Below are 20211 nucleotides of genomic sequence, written 5' to 3'. Positions count from 1 at the left end.
CATTTCTTAATATTTTATTATTTCCAGTGTTAGTAAGTAGAACTCTTTTCTTAATTTCCTTTTCAGATTGTTCATTATTAGTATATGGAAATGCAAATAATTTTTGCATGTTGAATTTACATCTGGAAACTAGCAGAATTTATTACATTTTTGTGTGTAATCTTTTGGGTTGTCTATATATACAATCATATCACCAGTGAATGAAGATAATGTTACTCTTCCTTTCCAATTTATGTCTTTTTTTTTCTTACCTAATTACTATACATAGGGTTTCCAATACCGTGTTGAATAGATGTGGTGAAAGCAGGCACCACTCTTGTGCCTGAACTTAAAAGAAAGGGTTTTAGTCTTTCACCATTGAGTATCCAGTTAGTTGTGGGCTTTTCATATATGACCTGCATTATGTAGAGGTAGTTTTCATCTATTCTTAGTTTGTTGAGTGTTTTTATCATGAAAGTTAATTGAATCTTGTCAAATGTTTTTTGTTTGTTTCAGTTGAGATAATCATGTGAATTTTGTTTTTCATTCTGTTAATGTGGTTTATTGCATTCATTGATTTTCATACATTGAACCATCCTTGCATTCCAGGAATAAATCCCACTTGCTTTTGATGTATAATCCTTTCATTGTGCTATTGAGTTTGCTTCTGCTAATACTTTGTTGAAGATTTTTGCATCAATATTGCTCAGGGAAAATGGTCTGTAGTTTTCTGGTAGTGTCTTTGTGTAGCTTTGGTATCAGGTTAATGCTGGTAGCTCACTTTTTTTCAATCAGAGTTGACATTCTGTTAGGAGAAAATCTTTAGTTTGGATCTTTGATTGCTAAATATCCAGTTCTAAATATTTGGCAAAAATACTACAAAAGTGTGAAAACTTTTGAGCTGCTTGGTATTGAATCATTATGTGTGATGTTGAACCATCAGTGGTGTGGAACTCTGAGCTTCCTCTTCAAATGCAAGTAGTCTCTCCCTATGGCTCCTTCCCACTCCTTAAGAGTTAATTGACTTTCAGTAGGTTTAGTTACTTTTAGCCATAATTTCTGCACCTGTAAAGTGAACACAGTATACTTTATGTCATGGTGTTGTGGCACGCAAGCATTCAGTGAGCTGATGTAAACACCTAGTCTGAGTCACAGGGACCTCTGTACATTTCTGCTTTGTTTGTTCTTCTTCTGTAGCATGTCCCACTAGGGTCAGAGAACTAGTAGAAGGACTAGGGCCATGGATGTTGGGGTTAGAAGATACACCATTTGTCACTTCTTTCTTCCTCAGAGTTTGCTTGCTATTGCCTTGACTATTTTGTACTCTGATCTTACTGCCGTTTAAGTATCTCCATAAACAGTCCTCACGAACACCCACCGTCCCAAAGTCTACTATAAATTGTAAACCACAATTTCCTGTTGTAGTCATTTGGTCAAAATAGAAAAAAGAAGCACTAATTTTTCAGCAAGATAGAAAGTAGAAACAAAGAAAATCCACGATTCCATCTTTTAACCTAAGTTAAATAGCATACAATAACTGATGAACAGATGGCACCTGCCACCACACAATCAGTCATACCATGATTCACAGCCCTTGGGTGTATATAGAGAGAGCTGAGGCTCTTGGCCAGGCTATATTGAATCCTCTGCTTACTGTCACTGAATTGGTACAACTACTCAATTTTATAGGTGAAACAATGGAGGCAAGGAAAGGCGAAGCAATTTGCCCAGGTGGTAGACCCAGGGTTCCTCTTGGGCTCTGTGGCTGCAGCATTTGTGCTGTGGGCTGCTGCACAGATTGCCTCTCTGCCAGCACTATTATCATTGTCCTATTTTAGCTGCTCTCTCCCTTTCCTTTCCTCCCTCAAATAAATCAAGACGGTAAATGTGAGTGAAAGGGAAGCACGAGGAAGCTCAGCATGTGCTAGCTATGAATTCTAAGAGCTTTACCTCTGATACTTTCACCTGTGAACCAAGGAGTCATAAGCCAGTTTAAACTAAAGCAAAGAGGTTTCCTTAGGGTGCAGAATAGATTTGCAAATCAGGACACATTCTCAGTCAGACTGAACCAGCTATTCTGCTGAGAGAAAGTGGGCTTGGGCTTGTTCAGCAAAGGGGAAACTCACTGAAGGTGGGTTCCAAGTTTTGTAAGTCCATGTGAGTGTCCAAGTCAAGAGGAGAAACCAGCAATTCTCAAATCTTGCAAGATATTGTCAGATTCTGTGAAATGACTTCCTCTGGCAGATTCAGTTCTCTATCTGATGTAGGTGAGACAGTCTTCCTCCTCCATTAATCTGTAAGGCTCAGGAAAGGACTTTTGCTTTTTGTGTGTGACCGTTCTGAAGCCATCTGGACTTTCCATTTTATCAGTCCTGTGCCCCTGACCTTCACCAACTGCCTGTCCTGTCGGGGTGTTCACCCCTGTGTAGTATTCCATCCTTCCCAAAATTCTTTCGATTCCCCATACTGTCTAAAGAACCGTGGGAAGGAACGAGGCAGGGATGGGAATCTTTTCCCATTGGATTGCTGTTTGCAGAGAGTTTGGTGAAGTCACCCAAGGTTGGGAGCTGATGGTCATTGCCCATGCCAGCAGGGTGATTCCTTCTGGTCCTCAACTGCCATTTCCTTTCCTTCAGGAGGGTGTCTGAGTGAGCTTGGCTCCCACACAAGCCACCTGAGTGTAAACGACTCTGGGAATCTTGATGGGGAAAATGATTTCAACTAGAAGTTAGACGTTCGAGAGAGAAAACCAGCTCTAATGAAGAAGATGAATAGGACCAAGTGCCCTTGTTATACAATTTGGGGTGCTGGGAACCAGTTGGGAAAATTATTTAACCTCATTTGCAAAATGCGGTAAATAAAATACTGATTTCACAAGCTTCTTATGAGAAGCCGATGAAAAATATCTAGAGTGTTTCTAACAGGGCTTGGTCCGTCGCAGGAGCTCAAATAACATATTAGCCGCTACTGGTACGAATGAGCAGGAAAACAAAAATTCACTGTTAAAGAAGTCAACATTTATAATCAAGGACAATCCTGTTACCTTTCTCTTCAAAAAGCATTTGCTTCTTTCTGGTTTGGAGAATCGCCGCAAACTTACCTTCAGAATTTCCCAGCTTGGGTTGATTTACTGTCATGATTAGATTTGGTTTTGTATACCTAAGTTCTAGCTTTTGCTTCACGTCCCTTTCCCACTCTGGGTTCCCAGCACTTATTCTCTGTGTTATGTGTCGGTGTTGCTTGCGGTTGGCAATGCTCACCCTGTCACTATCCTGCTTTTGTCCAGGAGTGCTTTTCCAGTTTCAGATTTTTCCTGGTGTTTGGTAGGAGCATTGTAAGCACTCTATTTACAGTCAATATCATCAGACTGAGAAATAACAGTTTATGAAAGATTAAAAAAAAGAATCTCATTACAGAAGCTTAGCATCTGTTTGTGCAATGACCTCAATAGGTAACTCTGAGTCCCTTTCAGTAAATTTCTTATTGAAATTCTGGTGGCTCTACTACTTACTTATTTGTTAGAAATAACTTTCACCAGAGGAAATTGGGCTGAAAACCTTGCCAGGCATATTTAACTTCTTGTCCTTTAAGAAATTATACTTTGATTTTGGAGGTTTGACTTAGCTAGATAATGAAATTATTGTGGTGGAAGAAGCCATAGAAATAATAAATACAATAATTCTTCTTTCCCCATTGTGTGCTTTGGCTATTCATAAATTTTAGGGCCTTAGATATTAGATGCACTTACGTAAGGCCTCACGAACGGTAATTATCTTTTGACCAAAGAAAAAGCCCAAACGAATGCTAAGCTGCATTATCGCTTGGCTTCTGACATGAGCTGATAATCAGATTTTCTTGCTTAAACCCATGGTGCTTGAACAATGCTCCCCACTGTCCGTGCTTCCCGATATTACCCTTAATTAGAAAGAACAGAAACACAAATCTGAATTATTTCAAAATCTGGTTTCCATGGTCAGTGGTTTGAAGGGCTTAACTTTATTATACATAAACCTGGCTTTATTGGCTAATGAAATCTGAAATGCGAAGCCCTGGCTGGAAGCAGGGACCGGCCTCTGATGTTTACCCATCCAAATATCCAGTGTGAGCAAAGTGTTTTGTAACAAATCATCAGATAATTGAATTATGATTCCTTTGTCCAAGTATGATTCCAAACCCCATCACTCAGGAGAACCTGGGAGGAACTTGAACTTGTGCTTTCTTGAGAAGCAACGTGTTTCCGTTTCTATCTCGAGGGCTGTCAAGGAGATGTTGACCTATTTTACATTGGCTTCCATTTTTGTCCTCCCCCACCCTTGACACATGGGGGCACACGTCTGGCAGTGTGTGATGGTCTGGCCCTGCACACTTACACGTTCTCAGTCTACTATTCCCAAATATTTACACAGGGCTTCCAGCAATATAGAATAATGCATGGGCTGACATCTGAGCGAGACAAATGACAAGAGGAGAGATCACTTGTAGTTTTATGTATGGTCTTTTAAAGAGAAGGTCTGTTGGGAAGGCTGCCTGCCCCCATTTGGAAGGCCAATTAATAACCACGTGGAGATAGTAACTTTATTCTTCTCCTGGGAAACAACACAAGGAAAGAAGGACTGAGAACTGTGATCATGTGTCTGTGAAGGCCAATGGTGGGGACTAAGTGTCTCTGTGTATGTAAACTGTGGCCCTGACCTCTTTTATTTTCTTCTTAATGTTTTCCTAAGACCCTCTTTTTCCCCCCTTGCAATCATATCTTTTCCTGTTATTTTTCATTGTCATTGCTATTTTCTTCTCACTCGTTGCCTCTCTACCTGCGCTAGGTGCTTTGCTGTTTCTTCCCCATTTAAACATTCCCAACAGGGACTGCTCTTGAATCCCACCTTCCGGGTGAGGGCATTGAAGCTAGGTGCAGTGATTTTCCTAGGATCACGCATCCAGTGAATGCTGAGGCAGAATTACAACTCAGGAATGATTAATTCTAAATCTGTGGTCTCTGGCATGGTTATACTCTCTGCCAAACTATAGGTGAGCTTTTGTCAAATTATTTTCTTTGTTTTCATTGCAGTTCTGTTCACGGATGGGGGTAGAAGCCCCTTCCTTCTCGGTCACCGGGGTTCAGGCTGAATGTGCCTGGGGTCCAGGCTCCTGAGCTGCACGTGGTTGCTCCTAGGGCCAGATGTTTGCTTTATGTGGTCGCAGGGGCATAAGAAGCCTTTATGACTTCCATGGGGAGCAGTCACAGACAGCAGTTGCCTGTGGTGTTCCTGGTAAAAGATATTAGGGAGATGCCTTTTGAAACAGGTGGATGGACACTGTCGAACCCTGAGCTGGATTCTACAAGAAAAACAATCTAATCTAGACAGTGTAGACGAGAGGGGTGTCTCACCACATTCAGTATGGTAGACAGATCACACTTACATACCTCCTGCCCCTCACCCAAGCCCAAGACCTCTGTGGTAGGACAGAGACTTCTAAATGTCGTACTGCAAATAGGCTACAGGGAAGCAGAGAGATGAATTATTTAGCCTTCTTAGTGGCCTTGTGGAGCCAGAACAGACCGGGCTGGTTGCCCTTGGCCCTGAGCGGCCTCATCTGTTTGCCCCCGTGGTTCTTACAAGAACTGTCCGTTTTTTATGCCTCATGTGATTCTACAAAAGATCAAGAAGTGCTGCTTTAAGGCAACATTCATTCACGCTCAAGGATAAAGACAAAGAGAGGAGACCCAATCAGATGAGCAGTTCAATGATTTTTTGAAAGCTGAGAAGTTGGTTGAAAAGTAGTAAGTGACAGTAGAATGGAGCGACTCCAACACACGTTTACACAGGGGCCTGACTAGAAGTTAGTCCATTTATGCTACCCCCAAGAAGCCTGGATTCTGAAGGTTCCCACACTCTCTAAATAGAGAATGGGTACAGGGGGCTGTTGAGAAGCAGGATACGGAGTTCCCTTTCCTCTTGGCTCACCCTACAGGGTCAGGACAAAATTTAGTCTCCGGAAAAACCAAGATAGAAGGCTCCCAACACAGGGATGACGAGGACACTCCAAATAGGGGTTTCTTGAAATTTTATCTAGTGGCCTGTGGGATCCTTAGGCCATTTCTTCCCACTATGTTCCCAGAATACTTTTGCAGCCTGATTTATCCTGGGCTGTTTATAAGCCAGGAAAATGTCTTTTTGCATTTGGCCCTCAGGAATCTGTCACTGGAAAGACAGGTGCATTGTGAGACCCACTAGCCAATAACCCACCCAATGAATCTGGAGCCAAGACTGGCAGGTACCATTACAGAGCAGCAGGTTGGTCGCGGCTCTCCAAGACCCTGGAGGGAAGCCTTTAACCTGCAACAAGCCAAAGCACACGAGGAGAGGAACTCAGAGGACATGGATGCAGAGAGCCAGACCATGCGAACAGAAGTCAACATACCAAGGCAAACCCAAATCCAGAATCGAGAAAGAGAGAAACCAAAGAAGACAGCACAGCCATAAGGTGAGAGTAGGGTGGTGTATTTAAAAAAGAAAAGAGATGCTCAGACCAAGAGATAACGTTGGAAATCAAATGTGTAATAAGCAAAACGTGTGATAGACCATACGAGGTTGAGAAGATAAGGAAGTCCTTATAAAGAGGAAGAAAAATGGAATAAAATGGAAGATGGAGTGAAAAGAGTGAAGAGGAGGGAGTGTGGGAGGGACAGAAAGCAAACAGAAGGTGGGAAATTATTTCTACCAAAAAAAAAAAAAAAGAAGGAGGAGAATATTTCCTGAAACCACAAAACAGGAATCTCCAGGTTAAAGGACTTATTTGAATGCTAAGTATAATGAAAACAAACAAACAAACATCATAAGAAAAAACCTCACACTAAGACGCTTTAACTATGAAATTTATTTCAACTGTGACAGAGATCATAGAGGTTGTCAACGATGCATGACATCATAGAGGTTGTCAACGATGCATGACATCATAGAGGTTGTCAACGATGCATGACATCATAGAGGTTGTCAACGATGCATGACATCCCCCGACAGACAGCAGAAGAACATCAATCAGTAGGTTATCAGACAACATCAGAGTTTGATGCCAAAAAGACAGAGAAATTCTAAAAAAAGTACACATACTGTACAGAAAACCTTCTACTTGAGACCACATCTGATCAAAGGAAGATAATAATGGTGGATGTTATTATTTTCTTTCCAAGTGGCAAGATATTGACTAGTCCTCTTCATTAAGCTTGGGTAGGAAGTGATCTTTCAGGACAGAGGGGCCACTTTCAAAGCCAAAATCATTCCTTTGTTTAAGAACTTTGACCTCGTCCATGTGACTGTAAGAATTTAAGATTTAGTCTGAAAAATTGTATAGATAGAATCAGGGCCAGGTCTGTAATTCATGTAGCCCAGTAGAAAATAAAATGCCAGATTCCTTGTGTTAAAAGCAGGAACTAGGACAGTTAATGTTAATAAGATATAAAGTTTTTTTCCTTAAAAATAAATTATTTATAAAATGTAATAGGGGTCATAGCAGTACATGAGTATCAATATGAACTTACAACCTGAAAAACTTCAGTCCCCTGCGCTTCCTCCCCCCACTGATCTTTTTGTAATTTATTTATTGTGGATATACTTGATGTTGGTATTCACTGTGGTATATTCATGTAGGTACCTATGGAAGTTGGGTAGGGTTCATTTCGCTGTTGCTTCCTTTTCCTGTACCCCTTTCCTCCTCCTCCTCCTCAATTACCTTCATCTATTCCATGGATCTTTTTTCTACTTTGATGCAATTCCTTCTCCCTTTGTTTATCCTTTTGAGCTGATTATTTTTGCAGAACAGTTTCTCTAAAAAGATTTAACTCTTCATACAAATTGGCTTTGTGTAAGTCCAAATTTACCTTCTCTTAAATTTATGCAATGAAATTTTAATATTTCCTCTGATATTTCTTATAAGTTTTTGACTATTATAAGAAACTGAAAGTAGAATCATGAATTGTCATTCAGAACACCTGCTGCACCTTCCTATGGAGATCTTCCTCCACAGAGTAGAGGGAGTCTGTTCCTTATACTTTGGCTTTCTAACATTGGTGACGACAAAATGCCTCTTTGTTTGAGGTATGAGGGTTTTATAGCAAGAATCATCTCTTATTTTTAGGATGAGTACATTACCTAGGATTTCTTTGTCCCAGCTGGTTGGAGAATGATGTCAACTAAGGCAAAGTGGGTATCTTCCTTATCCAGATCATCCTTATCAGAACTGGTCACTTTTATCTGGAGTAAAATAAACTTCCATGAACATAGTCAGCTTTTTGAACCCTCATCTCACAAATATATATCTATGGGCACCAGGAAGAATAAGCAAGAGAATGCAGCTCACCTAGTTCAAGATGTCTTATTAGAAAAGTGATTCAAAGTCAAGAGACATTTGCCTCCTGGTGGTAATATAGTTGCAGCAGCCCCAGCCTCTGTAATCTTTCACTGTCAAATCTTCATTCTGGAAGTGTCAACAAAATCTCAAAATACTACATGGGTTCCATCCCTGTTGTCAAAAGAAGATAATGTGCAGATGTGTTCAGGTCTTTGTATTTCTTTTATGCAAACCATATGAATCAAGAATTGGAGAAAAGTAGATCTCCAATTCCTGTACATGAAAATAAAAAGTATGTAGGGCAGTATCAAGAAGACGAGAGTCCTTCCAAGTGGTGGCAGTAGTAGAGACTACAACTTTCTTTTCCAAAGAAAGAATTCCACTTAGGGTAAGAGAAGAGGCTAAAACTTCATACACAGGCTATGTTTCTCTGAAGTCAGTTTGGCATCTCCATTGATCAGCACTAAACTGATCAGCAGTTTATTTTATTATAACTCTGTATTGCACACAGCTCAGTGGAAAAAGATTAAGAGCTATGATCAAGACCACACAGGGTAATACTTGTACTACCTCACATAGAAAAATGATTCATATCAGAGAAATTATAGATTTTATTCAACACTTATATCTGGACTCTGGGCTTAGTATTCTAAGTGGCCATTCTCAATCACCATTTGATTTACCACTTGTTGAAATTACAATCTTATTTCTTATTGTTCAGGTATTAATGTTCCAGTATGGATGTTTCAGAAAAACCAATTTTTAAAGCTTTCTACCAACTAATGGAGACATTCACATGTACTTTGGGTCTGCATTATCAGATGAAACAAGTGCAGAAAGAGGACTCTAATTTCTTTTCCAGACTCCCCATGTCCTCTAATTGCAGTTGCTGTTGCTTCCCTTACACATTGCCGAGGGAGGAAGAAAAATACACGTTCATTGGTGTAATGGTTCCTAAAACGCAGGCAAGGAAACCATGATGATCTTGGCAAACAAGCAATTGGAAAGTAACAGGTGCTGGGAGTATGCACAGCCCCTGAATCAACAGGACTTGGGAGGAGAGAGGGCGAGATAACAAAGAAAGGTGCTTTTCATTCAGAGAATTTATTTCTTTTAAATATTTGCAATCTGCAGCCGATAGCACACGGGGCCACTTGGCATTATTTTCCTGACAAAGGGGAGGGCTGGGTGGTAATGAGCAGATGCTGGAGTGGCCTGTGGCCTGAGGTGCACCATTTGTCAAGAAGATCAATATTTGCTGTTCTTGTATCTTGTGGGGAAAGTTTTGCTCTTCTGAAAAAAAAGGAAAAAAGAAAAAAAAGGTGGGGGTTGTGCTTCATCGAAGAGGAAAGGATTTGATGCAATCTGCACATCAACCCAAAGCAGCAGAGTCCTTCAGAGAGGACTTTGTACCCGCTTCCCCTGCCCATGGCGAACTGTTGTAAGGAGTGAAATCTACCAGCTGATGAGACGGCCTCTTTCCTTTTCTTCTTTATACTTCCAGTTAAGTCCTACCTTATAAAAGGCACATTTGAATACAATGCTGCATTTCAGAATGTTTTAACATAGATGGATTGTGTTCAGTTTAACTCCACATGATGGACAAAGCAGTCTGACTCACTTAGCAGGGACTCTGTGGGGCACTAGGGTGATTGAGATAACGAATATGGAGGTTGCTGCCTTAGCTTTGGACACCTCCATTTCCCTGATTTTTTATACTTTGATCACAGAGGAGAGAGGTTATATGAGTGTTCACCAGCCTCCTAATGAGAGAAAGGATTTTATAATCGATCCTTAGATCAAATCAAGATCTGCATCTTTAATATGCTTGGAGAACAAGCTGGGAGCCATGTCATCATTCAGATTCTGATTCAGTAATGTAAGATGGAGCCAGAGGATCTCCATTTTTAACAGGGATTCCAGATGACATGAGTGATACAGGGTCATATTTTTGAATCATCACAAACTGTGTATCACCCCCAGCAATCACTTGTGATGATTGTTAACATGTAAATTTCTAGGCTCCACCAGAGGCATTTTACACCCCAAATTTACATTTTGACATGTTCTTCAGGTGATTTTTATGCATGGGAAAGTTTGAGAAGCAATGTTTAAATGATGGGAAACCACTGAACATTATTAAGAAGGCAAGTCTCATGTTTAGACTTGGGTTTTAGAAAGAAAATGTGAAAAAGGGAATCCCATGGAGAGACCTCGAGAAAGAGGAAATGAAGGAAAAAAATATTCATACTTAGATATTATAACTGCTCATCTAGAGAAGATCTAGGCGTGACCACCTTGGAAGTAATAGTTGAGGGCAGGCGCTATGACCCTTGATGGTCTGTGTTCAAACCTTGTCTCCACTACCATGAGAATCCCATGGAAATGAACTGCAAATAGGGTTGGGAGGCACAGCTAAAGGGTGCAGAGGACTGTAGAAGATGGAGTGGGTCTGGAGGGACTTGAGAGGTGGGACTGACAGCCTTCTGTGTTGAGTAGATCTGGGGGCTAAGTGGTGAAAGAAGAGGCCAAGGGTGACCTCTCCCGTTCTGGTTTGAGCATATGAATTGTTGGTTGAACCAACTAAGCCCAAGAGGTCATACGGCATGGGGTTAAGAATGTGATCTTTGGAAAAAGTGGATTTGAGGCTTATTTCCAACACTTACTACTTACCAAGTTTGGGTAAGTAACTGAGGTTTTCATCAGCAAAATGGGGATAATGGTTGTTGGGAGATAGCAGTAGTCCCAGATTACAAAAGTAATCTGGAACAGAGAGGGTATCACCCTAGTGTATACAAAAAGAGTGGAGATGAGATTGGGACATGGACCATTATGATTTTGTAGTTCCTGCCCTCAACTCTTACCTCCAAGGTGGTCATGCATAGATACTCTCCAGGTGGGCAGTTGTGAAAACCAAGCCATGAATATTCTTTTTCCCTCATTTCTTTCTCTCTCAAGGTCTCTCTTATCACCTGTGGTACCTTCGTCCCTTACAAATGGTAGAAATTCCCTTCCTTCCACTTCTCCTAGCTTATCTGTGATGATTTATTAAAAAGACTTTACTCTATAACAAGAAAATAAAAATGAAACTCTGGCAGAAGGCGTTATGAAGGCATATAAAGGGCAGAGGTTTCTAATCCTTCCTCAGTCAATGTCCACTTTCCGTCACTGGATCAACTGGTCTGGCTCACTCAACTTCTAGCTGTCTGTCTGTCGTTTAAGTGATATGCATCTTTCAAAACTTCTAACCCTGCTTCCGTGGTGTGTAGTTATGGCAAAGGGAAATTCATACTCTGGGGCTGTCTTGGGATCCTCCCACTCAGCTCAAAGTTTCTGGCTGCAGACATAAGCTTTTTCCTGAGGGAACAGGGGGGGGGCTAGGTGAGTGATATGGCTATGTGAGTAACAGAATGAAAACCTCACAATTAGGTAAGATCCTGTCTTTCATTCAGGGATGGTTTGATCTCTTACAGGCCTAGCAAGTTAATTCTACTCTGAATACATACTAGTCATAATCTCTAAACAATGCTGCCTATACAATAACATCTAATATCCTCTTAATAATATTCATGTGATATCCAAATCAATAATATCCCATCATATCCAAACAGTAAAGATGGCACATGAACATTAGTGGGAAATTGCTGATGACTGTACATTTAGTAAGTTGTTTTTTAATTAAAATGAAAACTAATTGTCTTTTCTTGTGGTCTTATTTCATGTTATTTATACAATATCTTTGTAGCTCCTTCTCCTCTTTATTTTCTGTTTTGGTTATTTCCAGGTGACAAAGTCTGACGTGATAACCTCCATTTCCCACCTTTGGGCCCCTCCTTTATGTCGTTCCTCTCTACTTGGACATATAGCTGTTTGCTGGGCTCAAAATGACCTCTTCCCAAGACATCACGTGGCTTCCCTTTCTTTGCCTGTGATTCTGTGTTCCAATGGTACCCCATCAAAGAAGCCATTCCTGACTTTGTTATTTAAATTCCTTTCATAATTTCCCCATCCCCTTTAACCTTGTCTTTTCATTTACTTTAGCAACATAAAAATTACCATATTATACATTATAGATATATATATTTTTTGTCACCCTCCACTTAAATGTCTATTTCTTGAGGACAGGAACTTCATCTCTTACATCCCCAGTGTCTAGAATACTGTCTGGTACACAGTATATATAACTCGATAAAGATATTTTGAATGAACAGAAAATATATTAATTAACCCTTTAATGAAATACCTAGGAAGGAAGTGCTTGCTATAGGTAGCTTGAGTCAATTGCAATTGTTCTCAGGATTGCTTCATTTAAAGAATAAAGCAAATACTTAAAAGAGTTCACTCATTCAGGAAATTAGGAGTTGTAGGTGACATGGATTATTTTTGAAGTCACAGACCTAATTTTATATTGTTTATTTTTCTCTTCTATTTTATAGCCCAGCCCTCAATATGAAAGAACTGTCTTTCCCTGCTCCAGATTCATTACTCACATGAAGAATTTCTCCAAATCTCATAAATATAGTAATCTACATTTTCCAGGTAAATTAAGAATTAAGCTCAAGAAAGCCTGGGGTTTCCAAAGAAACTCTGGAATTTATGGGTAAAAATCATAGAGACCTTATTTGCGATCATTTGAGCCATGCTCCCAAAGGGCAACAAGAGGGAATTCATTGGGGTATACAGTTGGTAAATCCAAAGGGTACACTCAGGGCTGGATCCAGGATTCACCGTTCTTATGATTTTACATCTCTTTTTAAATTGGCTCGATTCTCATGTTGGGTTCATTTTCGGAAAGGATAACAAGAATGTGCCCTGGCAGCCAAGGGCACAGTTTATAACCTCAAAAGTAAAGAAGCCCTCTCTTGCCCTTGGTAATGGTTGTCACATCTTTTCCAATGACCGCATTGTCCAAATTTGGTGCTCCTGAGTCTGAGAGAATGAAGGATATCACATGGGCCATCTGATCAACAGCTGCATTTAAATTATAAAAATGTGTGTGTGTGTGTGTGTGTGTGTGTGTGTGTGTGTGTGAGAGAGAGAGAGAGAGAGAGAGAGAGAGAGAGATGGAAGGATGGTTTTCCAAAGTAGATTGATATGGTGCAAGAAAAAGAGTATCATTTTGTATCAAGCCAGAAAGGTGTGTGGTTATGTTGGTTATCTTCTACACAATATAGGCACCAGAGTCCATTATGACACCTGGGACTCTCTATAAACTGCACTTGGATAACCATTTCACTGACCTGAAAGGGGAAATGCATTTTCATGTTCATCTTAGATGAAGTGAAAATTTTAAGACAATTATAAAGCAGTAACTGCCATTGCACTTGGAGAATGTATTATTTACTATTTTTAAATTTTAGAGTGTTTTATTTATTCACTTAAACTTATCTCTTAATAATGTTCATTTATATGGTTGGATATTATATGCTTGGTATCAGGACTATTGGAAGATTCAATGGTTTTATTAGTTTTATAATAGTTTCAATGTGGATAATGTAAGTTTAATGGAGTCTTTTAAGAACCACATTGTAACACACACTCAACCTTGTTTCTGTTTAATGATCAGGAAAAGCTAGAGGGGAGAATACATTCACATGGTTCAAGAAACAAAACTAGAAAGGTATGCAGTGGAAAGTTTTGACTCCCACCCCAATCCATTCTGCTCATCTCCTTTCTCTTTCATGGAAGCACTTTCAGCATTTTCTAGAGAATCTTTCAGCACTTCCTCTGAACAAATGCAAGTGCATATGAATAAATACGGTTGTGCAGGTGGGCAGGCATCGTCTGCACCTAGATGGCTCCACTTCGTACTGCATCTTGGAGCTCTCTCACATCAGTTCATTAAGAAGTTCTGCATGCATTTTCCCCTCAATTTCAATCATAGGCTTTCTGGTATACCTTAATTCATTCAGCACCAGTGATTACTTAAACTGAACCAATACACTTGGTGCTCCATATTCATGGATCCTATATTCTTGGGTTCAACCAACTGCAGATCAGTATTGTGAGTAGACCTATAATGGGTGCATCCACACTGAGCACTGGGGGACTTTTGTTCTTACCATTATTCTCATTTTATGTAAGGGACTTAAACATGCTCAGATTTTGGTACCTGCTGAGGGAGGTTTTGACACCAGTCCCCTGTGGAAACTGAGGGATGACTAACATGGATTTCATATTTTAGGGTTTCGATGGCATGTATTAAAAATGGATTTTGACCTATCCCACTTTTGTTAGTGTTATAGAAAAAGGCATGACTCCAGTCAATTGATGTAATTCAAGACAAGTGAATGCCGATTTCTTATTTCTTCTCTAGATACTGAGGGGGGCTGGTAGAGTGCTTGCCAAGCATGTGTGAGGCCCTGGGTTTGATTCCCAGCACTGCAAAAATAAGTAAATAAATAAATGAAACAATAACAATAGGTACTATTAATGTCTGAAAAACGTCTGACTTCAAGATTCAGTATATCAGGGTGTTTAGAGTTGAGATTATGGTTATCACTTTGAGAAATGTCATGGTTTAAAATTATACAACTTGCTCTGATAGCTCTAAATTCCTACATATTTATCTAACATTTGGAGACATGGAGGCTATAGGCATGGGGGGGATTTGACAGGGCAATTATGGGTAGCACTAGAAAGTAAGCAGGGACTCTGTGGGCATGAGGGACTCACTGGTGTGTAAGTGGTCCTCATTTTTCAGATACATGGGCAGCATTTTTGTTCTGGGAACCATTTCTGGATAGAAACAGAGTCCTGTCAATAGTCAGAAGAATTATGATTAGGATGAGGCACCTGGAAGGAGGGAAGAGCCACAGCTAGGTTGGTTGCTAGGCAATGGGGAACCATTACAATTTTTTAAAGCAGAGAAGTGATGTAAGTCAATTGTATCCAGCAGCAGTTAAAGATAGTGATGGAGAGGACCAGATTGTAGGTGGAAAACTACTTTTGAGACTATTATAATCACGAGAGTAAAAGACAATAAGGCATGAAGACGTCAGTGAAGTTAGAGGAAAAGGAATGAGTAGGAGAGATATTTAGCAGGTAATGCTCACAGGACATGATAATGGACTGAAGATGAGGATTCAGGGAGAAGGTTGACCTGGGTAGCATTTATGTATCCATTAAATCATTCAACAAAGGGTGATTGAGCATCTGTTAAGTGGCGGGTACCATGTTAGCTTTTGGAGGCACAGAAGTGGATAAGACAGATGAGGTTCCTGTCCTTTTGAAATGTGCCTTTTGAGGAAGGCACCGATTAATAAGTAAATGAATAATCAAGATGATTGCAGATGGTAATAAGAGCTATGAAGAAAAGAAGTGGGTGTTTTCCATGCACCTTCATAAGGAGCGCCTCCCTAAATCCAGTCCTTGACAACTGCCAATTTGTTTAAGACCGTCATAGTTTTGCCATTTCCAGAATGTCCTATAAGGGGAGTCATATGATATGTAATTTTCTAAGTCTCTTTCCTTTAGTATAATTCATTTGAGATGCATTTTATTGTGAGTAGTATTCCATTGTATGCATTTATAATGGTTTGTTTATCCATACATCAGCTAAAACATGGAAGTTGTTTCAGACATTGGAAAACCTTTTGGGAAATTTTGACAAGATGATTGAAATAATTATTCTATGTCTTAATTGTGATAATGGTTACAAAGCTACATGTTTGAGGAAACTCACAGCTGGACACTAAAAGGTGAATTCTACTCCATATAAATTTTGCTTTAACAAATCTTAACATTAGAATAGTTGACCTATCAAACATTTTTTTAAAAAGATAAGAAAAAAAAAGATGATAAAAAATAAATTAATGAGAGTAACCCAGGGAACAGAAGATTGGGCCTATTTAAATGTGGAGGTCAGGGAAGACCTCTCTGAGGAGCTGACATTCAGCCCGAGATATGTGTATTTGGTGTGTTTGGAGAAGAGAAAAGAGATGAGTGCATCCAGAAGTAAGAAAAGAGTAGTATGAATTCCAAGACAAAACAAGTAGGTTCCAGACGAGGAAGAACTTTCTAGGTTAGAATGAAGAGTTTTAAATTTTATCCTACATTCAAGGGGAAGCCATTGGAGATTTTAGGTAGAACTGTAACTCTTCTCATTTACTTTAAAAAATTATCACACTAACATTGTTTGGATAATTAATTGTAGAGGGGTACAAATGAGAAAGCAGGGAGACTAGTGTGAAAGTCCAAATGGAAGAGGAAGGGGTCCAAGTGAAGCTGATGTTGGAGAAGGAGGAGATGAGTGGGTGGTGTTGGACCTCATTTTTAGATGGATAAGACCAGCAAGCCTTGCTCATGGTTAAGATAGATGCGCAAGGGAAAGGTAGGGATCCAGGACAAGTCCTGATCTTTGGCTTGAAGAGATAGGGTAATGGTTTTTCCATTTACTGGGTTGGAGAATTACTGAGTCAGGATCTGTTTTATAGAAGAAAATACAGTGTTGAGTAAGACATGGTGTCACCCTCCCCCCACTGCCCAGACTCAGTCACAAAGTCTGAGCTGCTATTTGGATCCATCCACTCTTATCCCTGAAACGGCTTTTCTCAGATGCAGTCCTGTTATCTCTTAAAACCCCCCAGTCATCTCATGTCCCCGAGATGGCTCTAATTTCTATTCTGTTTAGAACTTGGCTAAGCAAAAAGTCATGAAATCATAAACATAGCCACGAAAACTCATTTCCTTCTTGAACGTGACCCCTCAACATGTGTTTTCCTATACCTCCCATCGGGAGGAAGAGTTTGTTCTCCATCCCTTGAATCTCCGCTTAGCTATATGACCCATTTGGGCCAAGGGGATATTTGAAAATATTATATGAATAGACAATTTCAAAGGGCTTGTGAACTGAAGCTTGCACATGTCACTATGAATGCGCCCAGGCTTAAGTGCTGGATGATAAGACATGAGCTGGTCACCCCCAGCTGACAGCAGACGTGTGTGTGAGGTTCCTCTACATTAGTGAGTTTGACCATGGCGGACCTGAAAGAGGATGAGTTCATCCTAAAGTATCAAGCTCAAGGTGAGATGACTCCAAGCAGAACTGCCTAGTCAAACATGGGAAGAAATATGTATATGTGTATCTATATATTATTTACACATATATATTAGTTACACATACACCTAGACATGTATATATGTGATATATAAATAAATATATGTATGTATTTGTTGAAAACCTAGTTAAATTCTGGCACGGTCATTGCACAGAAAAACTAACTGATATACCACCCAGAGTTTCAATGGTGATAAACAGTCTCAGGCTGACTTCTGCCCATGTCAAGTCTATGGATAACTTTATCACCTTTCCTTATTTGCAAATGAATAGTAGAACAAGAGTGCACAGAAGCAGAAAATGTCACAGACCACACTCAACTACACTTACTAATAACCTATTTCACTCTGGGTACTCTGTTAGGTGTCTGGGGATGCACAAATACATTTATCAGGGTGATTGTCCCTGGAGAGGGAGATTGAGAATTTTCATGAAGAACAAGGTAGCTGACTGACAATGAGTTCCACAACTATTTATTAAATGCTTACTCCACACCAAGCACTGTGCTAGGTACTGGGAGTAGCCCTTAGAAAAATAGGGACAAATTCTTACAGGGGTTGGGGAGTATAAAATTGTTTCTATCAAGGAAATCTCATAAATTGTGAGTATTTTTATGAACGACATCAGCCAGGTGACCTCAGAATGTTGCATGGGAGGTGTCCCAGGTGCTGTCCTCAGACTTTACAGTAGATATGGGACCGCAACTTGGAGAAGGTGGAAAGATGGGCAGCAGGGGGTGATATGGTGAGCCGGGATCCGTTCACCTGGACTGGCCTAATCTCACCTGAAAGCCACAATCTGTGGACTGGAGAGCGAAGCTCTTCTCAGGTGCACAGATGTGCTTTGGGAAGGTTTTTGAGATTCTTACTATGTCCTACCATTCTGTTGGCAGTAAGAGTAAGCTCAGCCCAATTCATTCTCTGGAAAAATCTCCCAAAGTTCAGAGACCCTTGTGTTATAGACCACAGAGGTTTCCTAGAGAAGACTCATTTCTGCTTCTCTCAAGTAGGATAAAAAGAGATGAAACGGCTTGGTAATGTCTAAGTGGTTCACACATACCACACGGTGCTTTTGAGTTACACTATGAGCGACTGAAGGCGGGCAAGGCCTGACTGGGCCTTGCTGGGCAGCATCCTCTGTTTCCCTGAAGATTTCGTGTTCTTCCTTGGGCATATCTGAAGGCTCACACTAAAGCTTGTGAGAAAGCTCTCACATTCTGACAGAGTTCTTTCAGGGTACTCACCCTCATGGAGAAATGGTTCCCACTGGAACCTTGAATAATATGTCTCTACCCTTCTCACCACTTTCTTGCAAAGAGCTTGGGGTGGGATTTGCCATCTCACTCCTGGGTGAAAACCACTTTTCATGCATTGACAGAAATCTGCGTTCGGTGGTGGGGGCAGTTTCAAGTTGTTCAGCTTTTGCGGGGAAATGATGCAAATACAAACCCAGAGCTTAGTTCTTGGGAAATTCAGCAAGTGTCTCCCAGAAGGCAAGGGGAGGACGTTTGTCAAAGTGCCTATGCTGCTGGTCCTCATATGAATGCTCTTTCTCCTTTGTTCCTGCCAGACTCCTAAGAATAAAACTCAAGCACAAAGCAAAGGAGGAACCGGCCAGTGAATGCCACAGTGTTTTCTAATCCATGTGGATCAAAATCATGCAAGTTTTGATTCTGTAAAGAATCTTCCTTAGCATGCTGGATTAATCACATGGATTAATAAAACACAGTCGCCTTCCCTCCCTGGTGCCCTCTAGCCTTTGTGTTTGCCCCCTCTGCCCCCCTTTCTGTGAATTCTATGAAACTCTGCTGGAACAAAGGAGTGGTGTTCTCTGAGTAACATGGCAGTTGGGCCAGTGGTCCACCCCTCTGGAAGGTAGGCTCCCTGAATTTCTCGGCATGCAGAGCTCTTATTTGTGCCTGTGTGGTAAATTCTGGGCAATGGGGAAAACCTCAGGGTGTCTTTAGGGACTTATATTTTGTAGAGTTTTGCTGGAAGCAAAAAAGTAGCACATGCCAAGAGGAGCAGAGTCTTGGTGGATGCCATAAAGACCTGGGCCAGGTGGGGGCATGCATGTCTCAACTCTTGGAGCCTGTTTAAGCCCACACCTCCCTGTTTTCCAGGGTAAGACTAGTAGGTCTTTGTTTCATTCAACAACAATAATAACTAACATTCATTGAATTTGACTATGTGCCAGGAATTGTTTAAATCCGCAGAGGAGCCATATGGGACAGACATGTTATTATCTCCATTTTCTGGCAAGATGACCAGGATCAGGAATGGTCAGTATCTTACTGGATTTCACGCTACTGTTAAGTGGCAGAGTTGAGGCTACTTAGACCTGAACCCTGGCTGCTGTTCTCTGTTGCCTGAAGCCTGGCTGTTAAGCCTTGTTTAATTGTACCTTCAAAAATTTGACACATGCTCCCAGCCTGTGTTTCAGTGTTTCTTAATGCCTTGTGCCTTCTTCAAATGGATAGGTAATGCAGCAGATACGTTCCTCTTTTAGCCCAGAGTTGTTGTTATTTATAAGCTCAAAAACCTTTATTCTAAACCTCACAGGGAAAAAAATAGCATAGAGGAAGAAGTGGATGGAGAACAAGAGAGGGGCTAAAATCAGGGGCAAAGAAGCATTTCATTTTTATTTCGTTTTCATTTTCCTAGTCTTTCTTCTGCATGACACTGTCCTCCTTAGACTCCCTCCATGTGAAAATCCTTTCACCTTAGCTCACTTGGATTCCTAAATTTGGGAGCAAAGAAGAATGCTGCCCTTCATTAGCTGCTTGGTCTTCCTTATGCATTTTGGGGCAATTGGAAGAGAAGAACTAG

General features: G+C 40.5%; 1 protein-coding gene across 1 annotated transcript in view; it reads left to right on the top strand.

The window, feature by feature from the left end:
- The window catches only part of LOC306662786 (uncharacterized protein C12orf42), a gene marked incomplete at its 3' end in the record, with an annotated part of 94830 nt that overhangs the window by 18241 nt on the left and 56378 nt on the right, over positions 1 to 20211 (top strand). Inside the window, exon 3 of the mRNA XM_079142889.1 lies at positions 12762 to 12864. Within this exon, the coding sequence (XP_078999015.1) occupies positions 12816 to 12864 (49 nt within the window). The 5' untranslated portion in view covers positions 12762 to 12815. The remainder of the gene's footprint in view (positions 1 to 12761; positions 12865 to 20211) is intronic.

The sequence above is a fragment of the Sciurus vulgaris genome (assembly GCF_902686455.1).
Source record: "Sciurus vulgaris genome assembly, chromosome: 5".
NCBI lineage: Eukaryota > Metazoa > Chordata > Mammalia > Rodentia > Sciuridae > Sciurus > Sciurus vulgaris.
Note: the sequence above shows the minus strand (reverse complement) of the source record. Positions and strands in the feature narration are given on the sequence as shown.